At 38.3% G+C, this 23,897-nt stretch overlaps 1 protein-coding gene across 3 annotated transcripts; it reads left to right on the top strand.

The window, feature by feature from the left end:
- Window positions 1–816: 816 nt before the first annotated feature.
- LOC130931411 (polyhomeotic-like protein 2) lies at window positions 817–19,031 on the top strand. 3 transcript variants are annotated; one of them, XM_057860184.1, is made up of 7 exons: window positions 817–1,137; window positions 5,959–6,121; window positions 13,994–14,072; window positions 14,137–14,248; window positions 14,317–14,443; window positions 17,732–17,924; window positions 18,002–19,029. In XM_057860184.1, exons 2-7 carry the CDS (start codon window positions 5,984–5,986, stop codon window positions 18,154–18,156), a joined length of 804 nt encoding a protein of 267 aa, XP_057716167.1. In that variant the 5' UTR covers window positions 817–1,137; window positions 5,959–5,983; the 3' UTR covers window positions 18,157–19,029. The 3 variants fall into 3 exon arrangements, with proteins under 3 accessions (XP_057716167.1, XP_057716186.1, XP_057716176.1); XM_057860193.1 differs by lacking the exon at window positions 817–1,137 and adding an exon at window positions 1,206–1,357 and having other exon boundaries at window positions 18,002–19,030; XM_057860203.1 differs by lacking the exon at window positions 5,959–6,121 and having other exon boundaries at window positions 18,002–19,031.
- The last annotated feature ends 4,866 nt before the right edge of the window (window positions 19,032–23,897 follow it).

The following is a 23,897-nucleotide window of genomic DNA, read 5'->3' as shown; positions in this document are numbered from 1 at the left end:
TCCGAGTTTTATTCATTTTTTTCTTAATTCATTGGCAAAATGTATATGATCGGGAAAAATTATCGGGAATGATTGGAATTGAATCGGGAGCAAAAAAAAAGCAATCGGATCGGGAAATATCGGGATCGTCAGATACTCAAACTAAAACGATCGGGATCGGATCGGGAGCAAAAAAACATGATCGGAACAACCCTATTTTAGAACTCTAGTTACATTATTAAGAAACAAAAAACATGGGGAAGAGCAGGAAATATTCATTATTTATTTATTTAATTATTTAAATGAAAAAAAAAATAAGAAAACATTGTCCTTGTTCTCTTTTATTTTTAAAACATGTTTATTTATTTATTTATTTATTTATTTTCAAATGGAAAAATGTTGTCTCACTGAAAGATCATGGGCAAAATAAATTCTATTTCTTTATTTTTTTTAATTAAAAAAAATTAAAAAAAATAAAAAATACATAAGGTCGACATGCATGATTCGCTTTTGCAGACCACACAAAATGAGGGCTGTACCTGGCCCCGGGCCGCATGTTTGACAGTTGTGACATGAAGTGTATTTTCTACATATAAGAAGAAAAATATACATTTGAGACGAGTACATCTTCATAAAAAGAAATTTGAAAAATATTTATGCATTTCTTTTTTATTTGATCCTTTTATTAAATCCTATTTTTCATACTGTAATACAAGCACGTGTTCTAAACAGCGTTGTCTAATAAACTCTCCTTATCATAATCGTGTTTTGGATGCTGAGTGTGACGTTCAAGTTCATCGTTTGTTTTATTTTGAAGGTTCAGAGCGGAAACGTTGCTTGGCGAAGTTGGCGGGGCAGTTTGTTGTTGAACGGCATGAGGCACACGCATCAAAATCAATACAAGTGTTGTTGTGTTGCTTGCGTCTTGCACGAAGAGTTCGTTTCGTTGCACTTTTGCTGGACTATTAGGCCAAATAATGAACTTCTTTAGGCCGTAGTTCACTCGGCTGGCCTTAGATAAGAGTTGGCGGAGGAGGGACGCTGAGTGAATGAAACGTCGCCCGCAGCAGTGGAACAAAGGGGTCCTCTTCCCTGGGACTCCCCCATTGTTTAACTGGGAGACAGAGGAGATCGTCTCTTTACCCAAGTGGTCAAAAGGTGGGTTCCAAAGAAAAACAGCATTCAACTCCTCACTTCTCGTCATTTAATGTCCGTTACGCACGTGCAACTGACGCGTAAAAAGTACAAAATGAAGTAATTGAGGTGCGCGCCTCCTTGTACTACGCAATGACGTGGATTTAAAGGACTTTTTTCGGCTATTTGAGTCATGTTTATCATGTAAATGGATGTATTTCGTGTTTTCATTAGTTCATATGCGGTAAGTGTCATTTCAAAACATGACCTTTTCATTTCGCTCGTAGTAGTTATTTCCACACGTATGACTTAACTTTGATGCTATTTTTTGTTAGCATGTGATTTAACAATGTAATGTAACAACATTATAATGGTAAATATTGGAACAAAGTTATTGTTTGTCAAAGAAAGCACGTGTACTTAACTTGGGCTGCCATAAACAATATGTTGATGGTAGATGAAATCCCCGATTTATCCGTTCATACAAAAATGAATGTAATTTACTGTTATATTACTGTCTTCTTCATATATTAGCTGGAAATGTCCATTAGAAGAAAATACTTCACTGAGAACAGATGGAAAATGAATGTTAATTTGAATGAATGAATGTTTTTTTGTGAACATGAGAAAATAAAAAGCAGACAAAAAAAAAAAATCAGACAAAACCAATAATATACTTCAGATAATAGCAACAATATTCAAGACAACAATACTAATAATAATAATAATAATTATAATTGATAATATCAGACTTTAGTCATTGTGTCCAAAAAGGAGTCGGTTGAAGCATTTTCTTATTAAAACCTACCCTCTTTTATAGTCCTCAATTATATCAGTTCGTCCTATTTAACTAGTTCTCATATCAACAAAGAAATAAAGTAAATTACCAAATACATAAGATAAGATTTCTATTTAAGCTTTTGTTTTCCAAAGTTAAAGAAAATGTTTCCAAAAGGGGATTTTTTTATGAGTTACAAAACAAAATAATGATTGAAAATATTAAAATGCTTAAATATTTACTTCTTTCAATTTTGTATTCGCTCATTTAAAAATTAAAAAAAAATTATTATTTTTTTTTACTCTTAAGAGGTTTTAACCCTTTATTACCAAATGTATCACATTTGATACACCTAAAATGTCATGAGAATTTTGACTTTTCTTTTTGGGGAAAAAGAAAATGATGGATGCAAGTCAACACATGCATCTGTAGGTTCCATGAGAAGAAAAAAAACTGGATTTAGCAAGGGTTATAGATATTACAGCGCTTATTACACATATTCATTTTGACTTTTCTTTTTACAAATTTGAAAAAAATGTTTCATTAGGACCTTATTTTTTAAATTTTGGGATTCTCTGATAATTGCTTCACGTTGCAGGTATTTGTTAAAAGAGGATTTGAGCCATTTCACTGCAACAGTTCCTCTATATGAATAACGGACTATTAAAATATTTGTTGAATAATCAAAGTAGCCTGATGCTTAACTCACTTGGGTGCCATTATCGGCAATAGGCTTGCAATCCATTTGAACTGATCACTTCCAAACCTCCCAATTCAAATGAATTAGGACATCTATCACTGTGTATGGCAGTATGAGCGAAATGTAGATCTTCCACTTAAAGGGGAAGTTCGGAATTTTTGACATCAGGCTTAATTTTCGAGATGGGTGGGGTATAATTAGTCAGTGAAGTTGATTTTATTTTAAAAATCCTTGCAGTTTGTTAGTTTTTTTATTATTTTCAGAGCTCCGGAGTGGCTAAGCTAACGCAAGTCAATAGTCCCCTCCTAGCATGCCAATAAAACAACATATGCAAGCAGGAGAATCACTAATGACACATGCAATCGATAGTGTTGGCTATGTTTTCAGGATAAATTTATTAAAACTTACCATTGGATGTCAATTAGGGATGTCCCGATCCAGGTTATTGCACTCCCGATCTGATACCGATATTGTTTTGCACTTCCGATACTGGCTGATACTGATATTGGCCTATCTGAGCATGTGTTAAACTTTAAAGTTATTTAGCCTCCTTACTTAGCAGTCAGACTCATGTTGAAAAGGGTTTTAGTACTCTTGATAACAACTAGCCAGCTGAATTAGGTGAGTTTGAATAACACACAACGGTTGGTAACAAGAAACTGACCTGTTTATTCAGTGACAAACACAAAACATAAATAACAGAAATGGCATAGTCAGTCAGTAAAACGTGCAAATAATATTGTAAACTGTCTTAAAAAAAAGCAAAACACACAAACAACCTCAGTGGAAAATCCCACAAACCCCTCAAGCTATTAGATGCTTTGAATGTTTCGTGCATTAGTTACAATAATTGTATAAAAAGCCTCTCAGGTTTAAATAAACGAGTATTTCAGTATCAAGTTAACATTTTAAAAAAGTAAATAAAATACTGTAGTCCCCATTCTGTATCAGCAGCTTTAAACTACATTCAATTCATTTAATTTTGCGAATCAACGGTTAAAGTTGTTAAAATTGTTCCCGTTATTCCATAATTTCCCTTCTGTGTACTTTCGACATGTGAAAGTTTTAAAACTGTTTTGAAGATAGATTCAAGTCAAGATTTTGCTGATTTAGGAGTATTTTAGATAAAAAGTTAATTAGGTTCGCTTGGAAGGTTCACAACAGCCTACTAGGGAAGTCTCCTGCTTTAAGATGGCGGCTTTTTACTAACGCATCTAGTTTTCCATACTTCAATGATGCTAACGCCGTCGAGTCTGTCATTTTGCATCTAGTTCTATATACATATGAAATCTATTATCTACAGTAAAACGATGTTGACGTAGTTTGTAGCGGCTGTCAGCAGCAGTCAGGTATTCTTGTGTTTTTTATCCAACGGCATGAGTTGAGCTAAAGCCGTGAGTCGAGCATTGACATTACCCGGGTCTATGACAAGCATGTTTACTCTCGGGACGCAATGCGGTCCGTTTCTCATTGATTCCCGAAGACCGCGCTGTGTATTAGTTCCGCTTTACTTGACATATTTCAATAATCGGAATTTGGATGTTTGTGAATCGTTCCCGAATCTTCCACGGCCGAATCACTCAAGGATGTAATGACGGCTGGGCATGTTGTACCGTGGTTCTAAGTGTTGGATGGTGCGTCTTTACTCACGAAAGATAATGGCTTGTCATCCAGAATGAATTCTTTGGCAATGCCTCTTGTTATTCCCTGGGCTTTGGGACTGTCGAGTGCCAGTTTGTCTCGCATTGCAAAAGTTTCTGCCAGTGTTAGTTGCGTAGGACCTTTCGTTTTGTCTTCGGTTTTCTTAACATACTCCTTATATTGTTTGTGGTGGTATTTCGCTAAATGCTTGATTAGGTTGGTTGTATTAAAACTTCTTACAGCTTTACCACCACGCTTGACTTTATTGTGGCATATGTTGCACTCTGCCTCTTCGTCTTTGTCGTCCTTTAAGGTGAAATGATCCTTGCCTGGTACACTACACTCACCGCTGTTCCAGCTATTGAGTCTGGCCACCATTCAGCAGATACAATTTCCAGGGTGGAGCAAGCCACAGCAAACAGACAGCAATCAGCGACGGGCAGACGTGACGTTAGTAAAACGACGAGGGCAGGACGAGGGACTTGCGCGCGGAAGTAAACATATGAGGAGAGCGGAGTTTATTCAACATGTCTAGCGCGAGACGGACTGTTGTCAATGACTCGTGTCGCTGTGTTTTTGCTCATTTAAATCTGATTTTACCGTGGATTGGAACATATTCTCAGCTCTCCTGTCCACCATCTGTGTTGTTGTGGAGACGACTTCCGACGCGCAAGAGTGACGTTGCTCGTTAAGAACACGTCACGCAAATAAACGAATCTGATTTTTCGATTGATTTTGTACCTGCTCGAGAGGCCGTTAATGGGCTGGTTCCCAGACTTTTCTCTTAGTGTTTGAAAAATACAGGGAGAACAGTCTGGCCGTGTCAGGCAAAAATGATCCCACACAGCTGACATTTTTACCGATAAAGTCTCTCGGTAAATTGATGGACGGTAATGTAGTGTGTTGAAGGTGTGTCGTAAAATGCGGACCGGATTTTAGGGAAACCGAAGCAAAAACTGGAATGGATTATATCAATCGGTGTGCTGGAAAACCCGAACCGGACTTTCAAAAAAAAAAAAAACTGGATCGAAAGTCTGGATGTGAATTTTTCCGTGTCGGCCGAGCCGATCTGCATTTTTTTGCCCATATCGGCGTCCGATTCGATCCAAATATCGGATCAGGACATCTCTAGTTCCTACTCCTAGTGTTGGCTATGTTTTCAGGATAAAGTTATTACATTGGTCTTTTCAGTGCTGTTTTTTTTTTTTTTTGTTAGTATGTTGTGTGCAAAATTGTTTTGGCTGCATGAGATTTTGAACATTGAGGTGCATTTTAAATTCATTTGACTATGTTAGATCTGTTAATATCGCTTTTTATTGGCATGCTAGGAGGAGACTACTGACTTGCGTTAGCTTAACCACTCTGGAGCCCTGAAAACAATAAAAAACTAACAAACTTTTTTAAAAGTTTTTTTAAAAAATCAACTCCACAGACTAATTAAAGCCCCCTAACTAAAAGATTAACATTAATGTCAAAAATACTGAACTTCCACTTTAAAGTATTAAAATCTTGAACTATATCCTTTTAGAGCAGTTTTGCGATGAATCGGGGCTTAAATATGTGGAAATTATAAATGAAATAGCCTTTTAACACATTAACAGCCCAACAATTCTATTTGAATGGAGCAGATACTGTAAACGTCTAATTTATTGTTCCATCTGAAGTTATTAAAAGTTATTGTTTATTTGTCTGACTTGAATTTTTGTGATGCTATTTGTGTTGTCAGGTGAGTGGCCTCCTGTGCTCCAGTCATGACTGCCGGGAATGGCAATACAAACAGTAGCCAACACAGACGAGAGCGAAAGCCAACCCAGGCTGTAGTTAAATCCCACATCCTGACCCATTTAATAGAGGGCTTTGTTATCCAGGAGGGGGCTGAGCCTTTCCCTGTGAGTAATCTGTATGAGTCACACACACGGTCTTATTTATTAATGCTGGGGGAAACAAAGGGTAGAGTTATTTAAAAAAAAAAAAAAAAAAAGTAGTCCATAGTTTTTTTTCCCCAAGTGACTTGTTGTGAGCTGCTACAGTCAAAATCCTAAAATTTTCCCATTGTTGCCACCCAATCAGTCCACACTAAAATCAAGGTGCACTTTTAACACTGCAATATAACAATAATAATTCATGCTGTCAAATTTATCGCATTAACGGGCGGTAATTAATTTTTGTAATTAATCACGTTAAAATATTTGACACATTTAATGCATTCACGGAATTATCCGCTCATGCATTGCCTCAAACAGATTACAATGACGCCGTTTTTGCATATTGAGAGCTAAAACGGCAGTGAAATGCGAGTGAACACAGACGTTCATTGGACCGCGCCTTTTATTGGCATAAGCTTTGGCAACTCGTTCAAAACAAAAATATCTATTGTAGCGAGCGACGTGGGGAAAATAGACAGGAGATGATCTTTTTCTTAACACCCTGTATTGAACACAACGCAGAGAAGATATACCATTTGCAGCCACCACTGACAGTCATGGTTGCCCAACTTCCTATCATGCATTTGGGCGGAAGACTTAAGTCGCTACAGTATCATTTAGTGAAAGCACAACAAAAATAATAATCCTATCTCTCAAAAAAAAACAATGTTCACAAAAAGAAAAGGGCTCAAAATAGCTATGCAAAATACACATAAAACTTACTCAAACTTTGCCTTGGCTAGATCTCTAATTAATTTAAAACTCGCCATTGACATCTTGTGGTGTATTTCAATCACTACCTTACGTAGTCAAACACACTGTGTAAGAACAGCAGGGAGCCCATGTGACGTCCCACTTGGCGACGTCAACAATGGCGAGCTATTAGTTTATTTTTTCATTGAAAATTTTACAAATTTTATTAAAATGAAAACAAGAGGGGTTTTAATGTAAAATTGCTATAACCTGTACTCACATTTATCTTTTAAGAACTACAAGTCTTTCTATTCGTGGATTCCTTTAACAGAAAGAATGTTAATAATGTTAATGCCATCTTGTGGATTTGTTGTTATAATAAACAAATACATTACTTATGTACAGTATGTTGAATGTATGTGTCCGTCTTGTGTCTTATCTTTCCATTCCAACAGTAATTTACAGAAAAATATGGCATCTTTTAGAGATGGTTTGAATTGCGATTAATTACGATTAATTAATTTTTAAGCTGTGATTAACTCGATTAGAAATTTTAATTGTTTGACAGCCGTAATTAATACATTTTATTTGAAGGTGCCTTTCTGGCACTCAAGATCACCATACCATCATTTAAAAAAGAAAAACATTTGAACAAATTAAAGTTTGAGAACACTAAAATATAATAATGTTAAAACCATAAAAATACTAATAGATAAAAATAAGTAGCAGAAAACCAAACATACACAACACAAAATATATACACACACCGTGGCAGGCGAATTGGGGCTGTAAAGTAGTGTTTGTTTAAATAGACAAGTTGAAATGATAAATGTGCAATTTATTCATTAATAGAAAGAGAAAGCTTAAAACAAGTATAACCTTTTCTAGGTTGCTCGTTGAACTCAGTGGCTGCCATTGGCGGTCCATAGATGTCCAATCCATATTAACTGGGAGAGGCTGGCAGTCAAAATGGATTGGACGTCACTCCTTGTTAATGGCAGGCATTGAGTTAAAAACCATGAAACCTAGGCCATGTCACGTAGCAGGGTGTTTTGCTAACAGAAAAACTTTTTCTACGGTTTGGCCTATCATCCACACGCACATTTAAACAAGGGTTCTTGAAAACTGCGTTCAAAGTGAAGATGTGTGAAATCTGTGTTTGTGGCGCCATCATGTGGACTCTGATAACCGAAGATTTAACTGTGGAAACGTCACTGACTGCGACAAACTTTGTCCCTACGTCCCACATGGGACCAATGTTTACATTTGGAGTAAATTAGACAGGTGTTTTTTTTCTTCCATTTATTTACAAACTCTTGCAGTGCTTCATATTAAAGAACACATGTAAAGGATGGGGGCATTATGGACAATTATTTTTCGCGCATTGTTATGAATGTGCTTAAAAATGAATAAATGTGGTTGGCTGTGGAAGCTTTTATTTTTCTACAAACGTGCTGGTGTGGATGTAATTATTTTTTCCCGATGTATTAGGGCAGGATCCTCGGTTTTTAAAAAAATTAAAAATAAAATAAAACCCCACTTAGTGTAGACGTGGCCTTAAAAAACATTTGAGTGTTTTGGAAGCCATAATCAGAATATATTTCTGGTTTTATTCATTTTAATCTTATTTTCTTTTTTAAGATTGTTATGAAGTTATATTTGTATTTATTCTTTAACAGAATATATTAAAATTATAATAATCATAATTGAGATCTATAGGCCACAATTGTGTACGAAATGATAGTATTGTAGCCTACATTTTTTTTTTCCATTTTAATACCAAAAATAGTCACTTGTCCTATAAAGGGTAAAAAAAAATCTTACACCTCGAACAAAAATAATGTACTGGTATACAAACTGCAAAACATCTGTCTTAAATGTCTTTTTCCCCTCATCTTATTTGAACTACAAAGTAATTCCTACACACACACACAAAAAAACTTTTTTTTTTTTTTTTTTTAATGGTATAGTCTATTGACTAACTGGTTACAAAATTAATTTTTGGTTATATATATATATATGTATGTATATGTACATACAGTACTGTGCAAAACTTTTAGGCAGGACACCTGCCTAAAACTTTTGCACAGTACTGTATATTTTTATTATATTATGTATATACAGGATATACTGTATGTATATATTTTCCCCAAGTGGAAGCTTCCATGATCCTAATAAATTTAATACATATATTAGGGGTGTGACGGTACGCAAAAATCTCGGTTCGGTACGTACCTCGGTTTTTAAGGTCACGGTTCGGTTCATTTTCTGTACAGTAAGAAAACAAAATGCAAAATATAAATGTGCTAGTTGTTTATTACACACCTTTGTGCTTTCAATAATAGAAACATTAGCCTATACAAAGCTAGAAATCTGCTCAAAAAGTAGCTGGTATTTAAAGATAATCCAACAGCCATTTGCCTTTCAGACCCCGCACATTGGTCAGCTTTCTTTCTGAAAGAAAGAAGAAAAAAGAAGTCCTGTGCTCAAGAGAAAAGCAATCCCAATGACAAAGATTTTAACATGTATTTTACAAATGAAATGCATCAATGAATCTTTTTTTTTTTTCCTATATACGGTTTTCAAAAGCTTTATTGGTGGATTTTCTCAAGTTAAAGCGCCACACAGAAATTAATCAAATTAATTGTGTAAGCAGGATCTGTGTATTATTCTTATTATTTAATCACAGGTTTTTTAGCTCATTTTAATTTATTTTATTTAAATGGGCTATTATTTATTTTATTATGTGTTTATATTTTACAACTGTGACGTAGTATTCATTTATACTGTATATTTTATGTTGTATAACTTTACTTCCAATGTGAATATTAGTTCCTACTTTTTTTGTTGTGGTAGGAGGGTTTTGTAATGAACACGGGGCCGTGTTGGTTAGTATTATAGCAGAGAAGACAGCAGTAAATCAACAAAGACAAGTCAACTGTGCCCCTATCTACCACTCAAGAGATCTAATGGACTCAAAAAGTGGATTACGATTGCATATTAGTTTGAAAAGTTTGATCCACCGTATTTTTACACGAGTGATTTCCAGTCTGCCCGATACTAGCTACCGGCAGTAGTTTTGACGCAGGAGGGTCGCGTCTCGCGTCAAATAATAAACTCTGCCGTTCTTTTCACGTGCGTCATGTTGAGCCGCTTCTGGGACGCGTCTAAAACACGTCCGCACGGCGACTGGTGTGCATTGGCTGATTGAGTTTAACACCCGCGTTTCACTGCGTTCTCGCGGCGGCCACGTTGTTGCGCCGTTGACGTTTCTAGGATATATACTGTCCTACCGTGTTGCTCCTCATTATAGTAGAAAAGACGGAGTAAATATAATCTACACAAAGAAACTATCCCGATCGACTCACAGCCTCAAAAAGTAAGGGTTACATTACATCAGAAACTCGTTCGGTAGGCCTCCGTTCCGAACCGAACACCACGTACTGAAACGGTTCAATACAAATACATGTACCTTTAATATATGATGGTGACAACCATCAGTCACCTCCTCTACATGGATGACATCAAGCTGTATGCCAAGAACGAGCGTGACATCGACTCCCTGATCCACCTCACGAGAATACGGGATGTCATTCGGACTAGATAAGTGTGGGCGATTGGTATCCAGAAGAGGGAAGGTGATCTCAACTGAAGGGGCTGAACTACCTGAAGGTAACATAACAGATGTGCAGGACACCTAGAAATACCTGGGGATCCTACAGGCAAATGGAAACCATGAGGAAGCAACTAGAAGGTCTGCCACAACCAAATACCTACAGAGGGTGAGGCAGTTGGCTGAATGGCAAGAATAAGATCCAGGCCATTAACAGCTATGCCCTACCAGTAATCATCGTGCTAGCATCGTATCCTGGCCACTGGAAGAGATGCGGGCTACCGACATCAAGACAAGGAAGCTCCTTACAATGCACGGAGGGTTTCACCCTAAGTCCAGCATCCTGAGGCTCTACACAAAGCGGAAAGAGGGAGGTCGAGGACTAGTAAGCATCAGAGCCACTATCCAGGAGGAAACTACATCCCTCCAAGAGTACATCACGAAAATGGCACCCAGTGATGACCTACTCGGTGAATGCCTCAGGCAACAGAAGCCCAATAAGGAGAAGGACCCTTAGGAGCTATCATGGAAGGACAAGCCCCTGCATGGTGTGTACCACCGACATATTGAGGAGGTAGCTGACATGGGAAAAACATACCAGTGGCTGGAAAAGGCCGGACTGAAAGACAACACGGAGGCACTGATCATGGCAGCACAAGAACAGGCCCTTAACACAAGAGCAATAGAGGCTGGGGTCTATCACACCAGACAGGACCCCAGGTGCAGGCCCTGCAAAAAGGCCCCTGAGACAGTCCAGCACATCGCAGCAGGGTGTAAGATGCTTGCAGGCAAGGCATACATGGAACGACATAACCAGGTAGCAGGCATGGTGTACAGGAACATCTGTGCCGAGTACGGACTGGAGACCCCAGAGGCAAGGTGGGCGACACCTCCGAAGGTGGTCGAGAACAACCGAGCCACGATCCTGTGGGACTTCCAGATCCAGACAGACAAACTGGTGATGGCCAACCAGCCTGACATAGTGGCAGGGGCGGACTGGGACTAAAAAGCAGCCCTGGACTTTGACTCAGCCCAGCCCACAAGAAACGCTATACGAAGGGAAACAGACCCCCTAGGGGTGTCCGGGGGCATACCGCCCAACCCTCGGGGAGAATTTTTTTTTTTTTTACATTTTATTGTAAAATGCATCAATTTCTTGCACTTTAAGAGAAAATGAAGACAATATGTCTAGACTGTCACTGTCTGACTTGGGGCGCTCAAAGTACTGCAAGGCTGAACTGGAGTTGGGTTCATTTTCTGTACTAGCTCTATGATAGACCTGAATAAACAAATGAAAATGTATTTTTCAAAGCAAGTTTTATGTATTCGGGCAAATTCCACATTCTGAAACTGTCAATGATTATGATGATGATGACAGTAAATTCATTCATTCATTCATTCATGTATCCAATTGATTATAATATATCTCTATATATCTCTGTCTATAAAACGATTTCATTGTTTATGCCATAATTCAGTGGTCTCCAAACTATTCCACATAGAGCCGCAGCGGGCACAGGATTTCATTCCAACAAAACAAGACAACACCTCTGCACCAATCTGGTGTCTTACAAGTGTAATCAGTTGATTGCAGTCAGGTGCTGCTTGTTTTAGCAGAAACTTCATTGGTTAAACTGTCGGTACTCGATCGGTTGAAAGAAAAACCAGGCCCCGCAGTGGCCCTTGAGGACCGGTTTGGAGACCCCTGCCATAATTAATCTTGCCATACAAATAATAAATTTCAATGAAAATACAATAAACATTTCAAGACAAATCCTGTATACATAACCTTCATTGGAAAGTATTAACCAAAAAACAAAACGATATATAAATGATTAAAAATATATATCAATTTAACTACCTAAACTTTAAAGTAAAACCATTCATTTTATTAATATTTTGTTATATTTCTTCTGAATTAATATTGCTGCTGCGTGTGCATACATTGTTTTACAGCTATAATATTTTTCTTAGGAGAGTGATAGTAGGACTAGCATATTATAACTTGACACGATTGCAAATGGGTACATCGACTCGCTGTCACTAACCCTTTAATTGCCATTTATTTCATTTAAAATGTACCTACCTTGTGGATAATAATTGCCAGTATACCGAGCAAGTGACCCTCTTCATCCCTTTTTACTTGCTCTGCGCTTGTCTGGGGAACTTCCCTCTCGAACTTCCACCAGCTTATCATTACCTCCTCCCTCTATTTTTCTCTCTCCCTGCACCGGCTGCACGTCAGAGCGTCTGCCCCCTCTCACCATCGCCGGGGCTGTGCTGCTGTTACCCAACGTGGCCGTTGCAGCCAGACTGCTGCTTGCGAAAATATTTGTCAACTTATGACATTTTAATGCTTCGCTCTCCAGTTTCTTTAATTTTTTTCTTCCCTAACCTTCTCCGCGCCACCCTTCTCTTTTCTTTTTTGGCCACCACCATCCATATTGGGCATTAACGCTCGTCGCCATTTTGCTTCCACAAGGAACCAATGAAGGCAACTTTGTGCTTCTTTCGTTCTTCTATCGGACTGGCGATGAACAGCCAGGCGCATTGCTGCCACCTGTCGGATTGGATGCAAACTGTAGATAATCAGAGGCTAGGGGGGACAAAAACAGTGATGTATAATGAATGGCGGCCGCCGGCCGTCCAGGGCACCGGCCGTTCTGTGATCCTCCAGAACCCACAGATTACCAGTCCGCCCCTGCATAGTGGTGGTGGATAAACATCAGAAGACAGCAGTAGTGATAGATGTAGCAATCCCGAGCGATAGCAACATCAGGAAAAAAGAACACGAAAAGCTGGGGAAATATCAAGGGTTAAAGGTTGGAGAAAATGTGGAGAGTGAAGGCAAGAGTGCTGCCAGTAGTGATCGGGACACTAGGGGCAGTAACCCCCAAGCTGGGTGCATGGCTCCAACAGATAACAGGAACAACGTCTGACGTCTCCATTCAGAAGAGCGCAATCCTAGGGACAGCTAAGATCCTGCGCAGGACCCTCAAGCTCCCAGGCCTCTGGTAGAGGACCCGAGCTTGAAAGGAGAGACCATACCGCCCGGGTGGGCGAGACAACAATTTTATATATATATATATGTATATGATTTTTTTTTTTTAAATCATCCGCAGTTAAAATTTTTTTTTTTTAATCATGACAGCGGTCCTGTGAGTGTTGGTGGGAGTGCTTGACAGAGTTATTTCTCTATAAATGATGGTTTGTTTAAGGTGTGTTTCTGCCTTTTTCATTGGCACACCAGAATGAACTCGTTCATTTAAAAAAAAAACAAAAAAAACATCCCGAAACCAAAATTCACCACACTTTGTTCACCCCAAATTGGAACTAGTTCATAGTTGCTGTCCAAGTGTGGGCCTGTTAAGTTGAACACAAACCTCAAGCATTAAAAATAATGAAGTCATTGACATTACAGTGGATGGAAATCACTTTTATAGAGCTACTGTATACACAATATTCAAATGTGTATTGTTCGGGTCGTATAATGCTCAATTAAAATATTGGACTTTTTTTTTTTTCTACAGGTGGAACGTCCTTCTTTCTCAGTTGATTGCATCAGGAGACATACGTCAGACTCAAGAATGAATGGGCTTTCACCAAAGGGTATCATTGACTCATCCGCTGCCATTGACGGTAATAGACATTATAACATCTCATGTTTCATCAGATTCGAAGTGTCGACAAGAGCCCATGCTTACCTGTGAGCTTTGTGGCAAGGTGGACTTTGCATACGTCTTCAGAAGGTCCAAGAGGTTCTGTTCAACGTTATGTGCAAAAAGGTAATAATCATATGTCGACTATTTTTTCTATTGGTCAAAACTTCATCCAAGTATGATTTTGTCCCTAGACACAATGTAGGATGCACGAAAAGAACAGGACTCTTCCCAAATCGAAAATCCACCCCCGAGGACTCGAAGAAAGAAAAAAGACTCAACGAAACCCCCCCAAATTCTCATTTGGAGTCTGAAGACAAGGTGGGACACTAGTCAACTTCCGCTATGAACACAGCAGTATTAAGGGTTCAATAATAAATCGAACTGGATCAATACATCACCACACAACACAAATATATAGTAAAAGCAAGGGCGTAGGTTTGGTCTCAATATCGGTAGGGACGATATACTAGCATAATGTTAATAACAACAATAAAACAAATTGGGTGAACGGCAGTCAGGGCTACATTTCTCACCAATAAGACCATAATTAATTGATAGGCTAAATGATTAATGCAGATCTCTCAGAGTGCAGACAATTAAAAAAACGTGTGGCATTTGCCAAGACCCACAGCCTGTCAAAAAGATGGATGCTGGAAAAGTGGCAAAAGGTGGATTTTTCAGATGAATCTTCCATTGAATTACACCCCAGTCGCCGCATATATTGCAGGAGACCTACTGGAGGCCGCATGGATCCGAGATTCACTCAGAAAACAGAGAAGTTTGGTGGTGGCAAAATCATGGTCTGGGGTTACATCCGGTAAAGGGGTGTGCGAGAGATCTGCAGGGTGGAAGGCAACATAAATAGTCTGAAATATCAACAAATCTTAGCTGCCTCTTACATTCCTAACCATAAAAAGGGACAAATTCTGCAGCAGGATGGTGCTCCATCCCATACTTCAATCTCAACCTCAAAGTTCCTTAAGGCAAAGAAGATCAAGATCCTCCAGGACTGGCCAGCCCAGTCACCAGACATGAACAGGATGAAAGAGGAAGCATGGAAGACGAAACCCAAGAATGTTGAACTCTGGGAGGCATGCAAGACTGCTTTCTTTGATGTTCCTGATGACTTCATCAATAAATTGTATGAATCCTTGCTGAACCGCATGGATGCAGTCCTTTAAGCCCATGGAAGTCATACAAAATATTAAATTTGGATCTCACAGTACCACTACTTAATTCGCTTATAATATGTAACATTTTTTTGTATTTGAAGTACATTTTTTGCCTGTGAAAACCAACATAAAATATTACAGCAAGGACTTTTCATAAAGTTCTTGGTGAATCACTCTTTGCACATACATGCAGTGATAAAACTGATTGGACTTGCTTAAACATGAATGCTAATTGGGACTGACAACAGAATTGTAAGAAAATCTGCCAAATAATTCCATGGTATTGAATCACTCCCAATACTTGTAGCTACGACAGTGCGGTGAAGCTGAGTGTGCTAAATCTTTGTGTGCCAAATCTGTTGGCCCTCTGGGGGCCCTTGCTGGCTGGGGGCCCTAGGCAATTGCCTGTGTATGCCTAATGGGACGCTACGCCTCTGCTGATGACTTCATCAATAAATTGTATGAATCCTTGCTGAACCACATGGATGCAGTCCTTCAAGCCCATGGAAGTCATACAAAATATTAAATTTGGATCTCACAGTACCACTACTTAATTCGCTTATATTATGTAACATATTTTTGTATTTGAAGTACATTTTTTGTTCAATTATCACACTACTTTCTGTAGGCGACAAAACTTTTGTCTTGCCAAAGTTTGACCCTTATGTCCTCATTAAATGATCAATCTTTTTTCAGTGAAACAAAAATATTTTTGTACATTCAACATCATTTGGGAGTGTCTTAGCTTTCTTATGAGCCATTTCTGAAACCAATTGAATAATTAAAAGTCAGGTTATTAGCAGTTGTTTCTTCAAAATGGATAAGCGACAAGACTTTGTCAGGGACTGTACTTTGTTAATTAACTCCACCAGTAGGTGAAAGCTAAGACGAAAGCTAAGTATTCGGTCCCGTATGTCTCTGTTTGTATTCATGATAACTCAAGAACGAATAAAGGGATTTATATCAAATTTGCAAGATATGGTTGTAATATGTGATTTAATTTTGGGGTAATGAGGTCATAGGTCACAGAGGCCAGAAAAGGAATTTCACGATAATTCAAGAACAAATAAAGGGATGATGAAACAGAAGAGGTGATTAAATTTCAAGGTAATGAGGTCAACGGTTACACAGATCAGAAAAAGAAATTTGAACTTGTTCCAATGCTTTGAATTTGACTGCTTAGGCAGAGATCTGCTCTGGGAGTACTTCTGTAGTTAGTGTACGTACAGTATATCGCATTACCCGTATTTTTCAGACTTAAGTCGCAGTTTTTTTTTCATAGTCTGGCTAGGGGTGCGATTTATACTCAGGAGCGACTTACTTGTGAAATTATTAACACATTATGATATCATTTCACATGTTATTTTGGTATTTTGGAGTGACACTGATGGTTTGGTAAACTTGTTAGCATGTTCTTTATGCTATACTTATCTGAATAACTCTTAATAGCTATTCTGGCTTTGGCAATATGTATTCAATTGTATTATTGACTTTTTTATATTGAATTGCATGCTTTTAGTTTGTGGCGCTTTCACGCCCAAGTGGGGGCGCACTCGCACTTGTTTACGCGAAGAAGAGCGCTCACACGCCAGAAGAAGACGGACAGCGACACAGCGTCTCTGAGCGAGTGGGCGACAGAGTGAAACACTGCTGCGAACCTACGTTCATTGTTAATGCTTGTAAAATATCTCTACAGAGGCAACGCCTGTGTGTATCATCTTTTCTGTTGTTGTCGTGTGTTTTCCACCCGCGATCGGACAGTTAGAGCCAGTTGTGTGGTTGTTTGAACGATGTGCTAATGCTAGCGAACGCATGCTAACCATTTGTGTCATTGCTGTAATAGCAGCTAATTATCATTTATTTACGTTGATGCAAATCTGTTTGGTATCGAGGACGAAATTGATTTGTATTATTTGTATTTTTAGTTTCACTCTTCAAATGATGGTGTCAAAACTACGGCCAAAATTAAGTCAGCAAATTATTCGGACGTCCAACATCGTCATTTGGGAGTTTAGCTCGCTGTATCGTCCTGGTGAGGACAGTATATTCACATTTCGCTGTTCATGCATCATGTAACATTATCATACTGTACAGCATGTTGTTCTCTATTGTATTTTTATATTAAATTGCCTTTCAAGATGACATATCTGTTCTATGTGTTGGATTTTATCAAGTAAATTTCCACCCAAAATGCAACTTATACTCCGGTGCGACTTATGTTTTTTTCCTCTTCGTTGGGCATTTTATGGCTGGTGCGACTTATACTCAGGTGCGACTTATAGTCCGAAAAATACAGTAAATAGATCGAAGAAGACCATCAAATTAAAGTCCAATTTTGGCAGACTGCGTAATATCAACAAATATTTTGGCTTCTTATTAAATTGGTAAATTGCACTGTTAGTTTTTTTTTTTTTAATATGATTTTACTTTGCAGATGTCTTCCTGCACGTGGAAATCTGTTGGTCACATGACTCACCCTGCACAAGGAGAATCCAGCCAATGTTCAGACTTGGCAGTTTATACACAGGATCAACAGTGGGGTCCTCAGGCACAAGGCCCCCAAATCCCCAGGGACCCCGGCCAGTGGAACGTCGATGAAGTTTACGTATTCATCTGTTCTCTACCAGGTTAGACCTGTCACTTTTTGCTTTCAGTGTATTTTCTTTCTTCTTATTTTTTATTGTATGGTGAACTGCGTTCCAAGGTTGTCTGGAGATCGCAGAGGGCTTTCGTTCACAAGAAATCGACGGTCAGGCTCTGCTACTCCTAAAGGAGGACCATCTCATGGGGACCATGAACATCAAACTGGGCCCCGCGCTGAAGATCGCTGCCCAAATTGGAATGCTCAAAGACTTATAGCTCATCGCAAATGCAAGCAATTGATATTTTATTCTTGGCGTATCGTGTTTCTTTGGAGACAGTGACAGCCAATAAATTGAAAAAGTTTAGTCAATCAAATATACATTTTTGCTTTTGAACTAGTGATGCGCATGGGAATTTTGGAGTCATTCAACAAAATCAGAATCGATGTTTAGGTCAGTTTTTTGTAGGATTTGTAGGCTGACAAACCCTCAATCTGTCAGCTGTTTTTTTTTTTGTTTTTAATACAGCACATGCATTAGTAGCAAAGTGATGACATTACTGCAATATCTGTTTTTGGGGTCATGTTTGCTAGGAATTTGGCTCCAGTTAGATTTAAGACACATCAATACACGGTCACTAGGTATTTGCAAAGCACGCGTGATTAAAACTGTACACATTTCAATCTCGTAATTCCAAAACATTTAATGTGTTTTATTAAAAAGATTATTTTTTTCAATTTGTAAATGTGTGAAATTTTAATCCACGTTTTCCTTTATTGGAATTTTCTAAATAAGTGCCTTTGACAGTTTATTTTCTTTAAAGGGTAATAAAAGCGAACACGCTTTTTGGTGTGTAAGGCCTTATAGCTGCTTTAAATTATTTTTTGGGTGCTTTATTGTGTCATGTTTTTGAAATATAGACTTCCTGTTTTCCAAAAAATATTTAAAAAATGATGTACCTTTGTAATGCTGAACTGTCAATGCTAAAGACTGCCATGTCCGTCAATGCCAAGTACGGCGATGTCAACGCCAAAGACGTCTACTAAATATTTGTCAATGCCAAGACCACTATAACTTTCGATCCTAATGACTGTTATATTCATAAATTCCAATGACTGCTCTGTCCATCAACCCTAATGACAGAAATGTGCACCAATTCCAATGGGTTTGGAAAGAAATTGCACAAAATAAACAGGATCTAAACCTTATATCAACAGGTGACTTGCAATTGCCCCAAAAATCGATTAGAAATATAAGTACTTGTAGAAGTTCAAGTACTGAAGTATACCTATATTTACTTAAAGGAGTACAAGCTAAACTATGCGGCATGATGCATGTTTTTTCACTAGCAGACGTATGTTCCATTTGAACTGAAGGGGCTGGCAGTGAATGAACATAGGATCGTTCTCTGCTGACTTCCCGTTTCACATGTAATTGCCATCAGTGGCAGCTGTTGAGTTACAGTGTACCACAAAGTGAGTCCACCCCTCGCGTTTCTGCAGATATTTAAGTACAGTGGGGCAAATAAGTACTTAGTCAACCACTAACTGTGCAAGTTCTCCCACTTGAAAATATTAGAGAGGCCTGTAATTGTCCACATGGGTAAACCTTAACCATGAGTGACAGAATGAGGGGGAACAAAAAAACTGAAAATCACATTGTTTGATTTTTAAAGAATTCATTTGCAAATCATGGTGGAAAATAAGTATTTGGTCAATACCAAAAGTTCATCTCAATACTTTGTTATGTACCCTTTGTTGGCAATAACGGAAGCCAAACGTTTTCTGGAACTCTTCACAAGCTTTTCACACACTGTTGCTGGTATTTTGGCCCATTTCTCCATGCAGATCTCCTCTAGAGCAGTGATGTTTTGGGGCTGTTGTTGGGCAACACGGACTTTCAACTCCCTCTGCAGATTTTCTATGGGGTTGAGATCTGGAGACTGGCTAGGCCACTCCAGGACCTTGAATTGCTTCTTACGAAGCCACTCCTCTGTTGCCCTGGCTGTGTGTTTGGGATCATTGTCATGCTGAAAGACCCAGCCACGTCTCATCTTCAATGCCCTTGCTGATGGAAGAAGATCTTCACTCAAAATTTCTCGATACATGGCCCCATTCATTCTTTCCTTTACACAGATCAGTCATCCTGGTCCCTTTGCAGAAAAACAGTCCCAAAGCATGATGTTTCCACCCCCATGCTTTACATTGGGTATGGTGTTCTTCGGATGCAATTCAGAATTCTTTCTCCTCCAAACACGAGAACCTGTGTTTCCACCAAAAAGTTCTATTTTGGTTTCCTCTGACCATAACACATTCTCCCAGTCCTCTTCTGGATCATCCAAATGCTCTCTAGCGAACCGCAGACAGGCCTGGAAGTGTACTGGCTTCAGCAGGGGGACACGTCTGGCAGTGCAGGATTTGAGTCCCAAGCGGCGCCTTGTGTTGCTGATAGTAGCCTTTTCTACTGTGGTCCCAGCTCTCTGTAGGTCATTCAATAGGTCCCCCCATGTGGTTCTGGGATTTTTGCTCACCGTTCTTGTTATCATTTTGACGCCACGGGGTGAGATCTTGCATGGAATTGCTCCCACAGTTGATTTCTTTACACCAAGCTTTTTACCTATTGCAGATTCAGTCTTCCCAGCCTGGTACAGGTCTACAATTTTGTCTCTGGTGTCTTTCGACAGCTCTTTGGTCTTGGCCATATTGGACTTAGAGTGTGACTGACTGAGGTTGTGGACAGGTGTCTTTTATACCGATAATGAGTTAAAACAGGTGCCATTAATACAGGTAACAAGTGGAGCCTCGTTAGAAGAAGTTAGACCTCTTTGACAGCTAGAAATCTTGCTTGTTTGTAGGTGACCAAATACTTATTTTCCCCTCTAATTTGGAAATAAATTCTTTAAAAATCAAACAATGTGATTTTCTGGGGGGGGGTTCCACACTGTCTCTCATGGTTGAGGTTTACCCATGTTGACAATTACAGGCCTCTCTAATCTTTTCAAGTAGGAGAACTTGCACAATTGGTGGTTGACTAAATACTTATTTGCCCCACTGTAGGTGGAGTTTGACTTTTGTGGCAGGGGCAACAAAAATGTTGATGACCTCGAAATGCAGAGTCGGCAAAAAAAATTACTTACAAGATATATGCTCGGATTGTAGCTTAGCCCAGGCTCCTACATACTGGCATCTCAGCTGTGTGTGTGTGCTTGAGTGCTCACACACACGTTTTTCTGTCTCACCTGGTGGAGACTGGAGAAGTAGACGCCGCATCCTTTTTGACTGAATATTTCATACAGGAACATTTATAATTTTTAAAATATTTTTTAAATAATTATAATAATATAATAATAATATAAGTTTGTTTCCCATCATTTTAGGGGAATTCCAAATCAGGTTGCTTAGGACAGCTATGCTTTTGGCCAAGATCGTCGTCCATCGAGTATGGTATACCCAGTGGTGGCCCTGGCCCTGTTGTAAAATTAACGTCTTTAGTGGGGCAAACTGAAACTCCCCTCACCATTTTGGCATTGCTCTCCAGTGTTTCATGGTCCACATATTCAATTCTTGGTTGTAGCTCAGTAGTTGTTGTCACTTTTGGAAGTCCAGGTTTGAAAAAATTACATATCTCCATCTTGCTTCTTCTGTCCTCAGGTGTTTTTTGTTTTTTTTTGGCCAAGCAAAGCAAATGACTAATAATTTTTATTAGTTGTTTTATTGCTTCACAACTTTTACAGACAACATTTTACCTGCAAAGCTTTCATTTTAAATTCATATATTATAAAGTCAATTACATGCAATGCATTTTCAGCCACCGGGGGGGCTATGTAAAACCTAACTGAGCTTTTGTTTGCACTATAAAAAGGCTTTTTTTTTTTTTTTTTTTTTTTTAAACAACCAAACACATACACACCTGGCCACACATCCACACACATATGCGTTAAATTATACAATTTTAAATTTACCAGGAGAGTTAATTGTAGTATTTTTTTGGATTAAAATACATTGCTGATGATTGTTTTTCAATGTGCTTATACGGTGCATCACAAAAGTGAGTACACCACTCGCATTTCTGCAGATATTTAAGTATATCTTTTCATGGTACAACACTAACAAAATGACACTTTGACACAATGAAAAGTAGTCTGTGTGCATCTTATATAATACAGTTGATTTATTTTCCCCTCAAAATAACTCAAAATATAGCCATTAATATCTAAACCCCTGGCAACAAAAGTGAGTACCCCCCTTAGAAACTATGTACATCCCTAAATGTCAAAATGGAATACTGCTTATCATTTTCCCTCCAAAATGTCATGTGACTCGGTACAGGAGTGCTGTCAGCATTGCTGCAGAGATTGAAGAGGTGCGTGGTCATCCTGTTAGTGCTCAGACCATACGCCGCACTCTACATCAAATTGGTGTGCATGGCTGTCACCCCAGTAGGAACCCTCTTCTGAAGACGGTACACTAGAAAGCCCGCAAACAGTTTGCTGAAGACATTTCAACAAAGCACTTGGATTACTGGAACCATGTCTTATGGTCTGATGAGACGGGTGGGCTGTATCTAATTAATTCTGTTTTGAGTGAAATTATTGTAATAATTTGAACTTTTTTTTAAAAAATCCCTTTTGACATACAAAAAAAAAAAGTGACGGTTATCGGCATAGGCGGAGTTTGGCTTTTGGGGCAAGGGGGCACAACCTGTTGATGACCCCAAAACGCAGTGTCAGCAGTAAAACTAACAAGAATATTTATAATAAATTGAAAATGAGCGTTTTTTTTTTTGTTTTTGTTTTTTGTTCGTTTCCCATCATTCTTGAGGGGACTTCTAAATCAGGCTGCTGACAGCTATACATTTCACCAAGATCATCATCCATTGAATATGGTACGCCCGCCAGTGTCGTGCCAATGTAGTTACCTCAGTCGAAAATTGTATCCCCTGGGCGTAGCCATATGGAGGAAGATTTGTGTCTTTATTATTTGATCCAAAAAAAAGTTGCTTCAATCAAAATATGTTTTCAAGTTTAGAAAAAAAAAGTCACTTCAATCAAAAAAATGTGTTTGAGTGCAAAAATTAATTTGAAATTCAAAAAATGCATTTGAAAACTATTTTTGTTTGATTTTTTTTTTTTTTTTTTTTGGAAGTCATTTTTTTGATTGAAGCAACTTTTTGATTGAAGTAATGTTGTTTTGTGTTTGGGCCACATTTGGCAAGGACATTTGTGTCATTATTAATCAATCTAAAATAAGTTGCTTCATACAAAAAAAATATGTTTTCAAAATAAAAATCACTTCAATCAAAAAACAATTTTAATAATAGAAAAAAAGTTTTTGAATGCGAAAAAATATTTGAGGCTCAAAAATTTGCATTTGAACACCTTTCACAGTTTTCTTTGATTTTAGCAATCCTTTTTGTGTTTGGGCCACATTATGGGTAGGGCATTTTTGTCTAAATCAATCAATCCCCCAAAAAGTTGCTTCACTCATAAAACAATATTTTCAATCAAAGAAAAAATTCATTTATAGAAAATAAAATTGCCCTCCCCATTTTTTTTTCTAAGGGGCTAGTCACATGATCTGTTCGAAAAATAATTCAGACCCATTATGAAAATATCTTTTTTTGTTCATTTAATTAATTTTTGTTGTTTTCTTGATTTACAACTTATATATATATATATATATATATATATATATATTTATATAGGAAAGTCAATTACATGCAATGACACTTTTCGGCCACCAGGGGGGCCTGGCCTACCTGCACCCCCCCTTAAACTCCGCTTATGGTTATCGGGCCAGCTGGCCCTCCCAATTTTTGATTTTTTTTCAGGGAGTTGTCAACCCTACTCCTAAATGTATTTCAGTTGTGATTACTGTGTCCTTGTATGAAACGATACTATGGGGGATTATATCGTCAAATGATCTCAACCTCTAGGTGTGTTTTTGCAAAAAAAAAAAAAAAAATCGTGGCAATCTGAATTTATTAAAAATTGTTAAATTATGAAACAAATTTGATCCC

The sequence above is a fragment of the Corythoichthys intestinalis genome, chromosome 2 (genome assembly GCF_030265065.1).
Source record: "Corythoichthys intestinalis isolate RoL2023-P3 chromosome 2, ASM3026506v1, whole genome shotgun sequence".
Classification (NCBI taxonomy): domain Eukaryota; kingdom Metazoa; phylum Chordata; class Actinopteri; order Syngnathiformes; family Syngnathidae; genus Corythoichthys; species Corythoichthys intestinalis.
This window is presented reverse-complemented; position numbering and strand designations above follow the sequence as displayed.

Coding starts and splice junctions, on each gene's coding strand:
- LOC130931411 (XM_057860193.1), top strand. CDS start 5,984: ATGACTGCCGGGAATGGCAATACAAACAGTAGCCAACACAGACGAGAG. Junction 14,249..14,316: donor TCAACGTTATGTGCAAAAAG/GTAATAATCATA, acceptor TTTTGTCCCTAG/ACACAATGTAGGATGCACGA. Junction 17,925..18,001: donor ATTCATCTGTTCTCTACCAG/GTTAGACCTGTC, acceptor CTGCGTTCCAAG/GTTGTCTGGAGATCGCAGAG.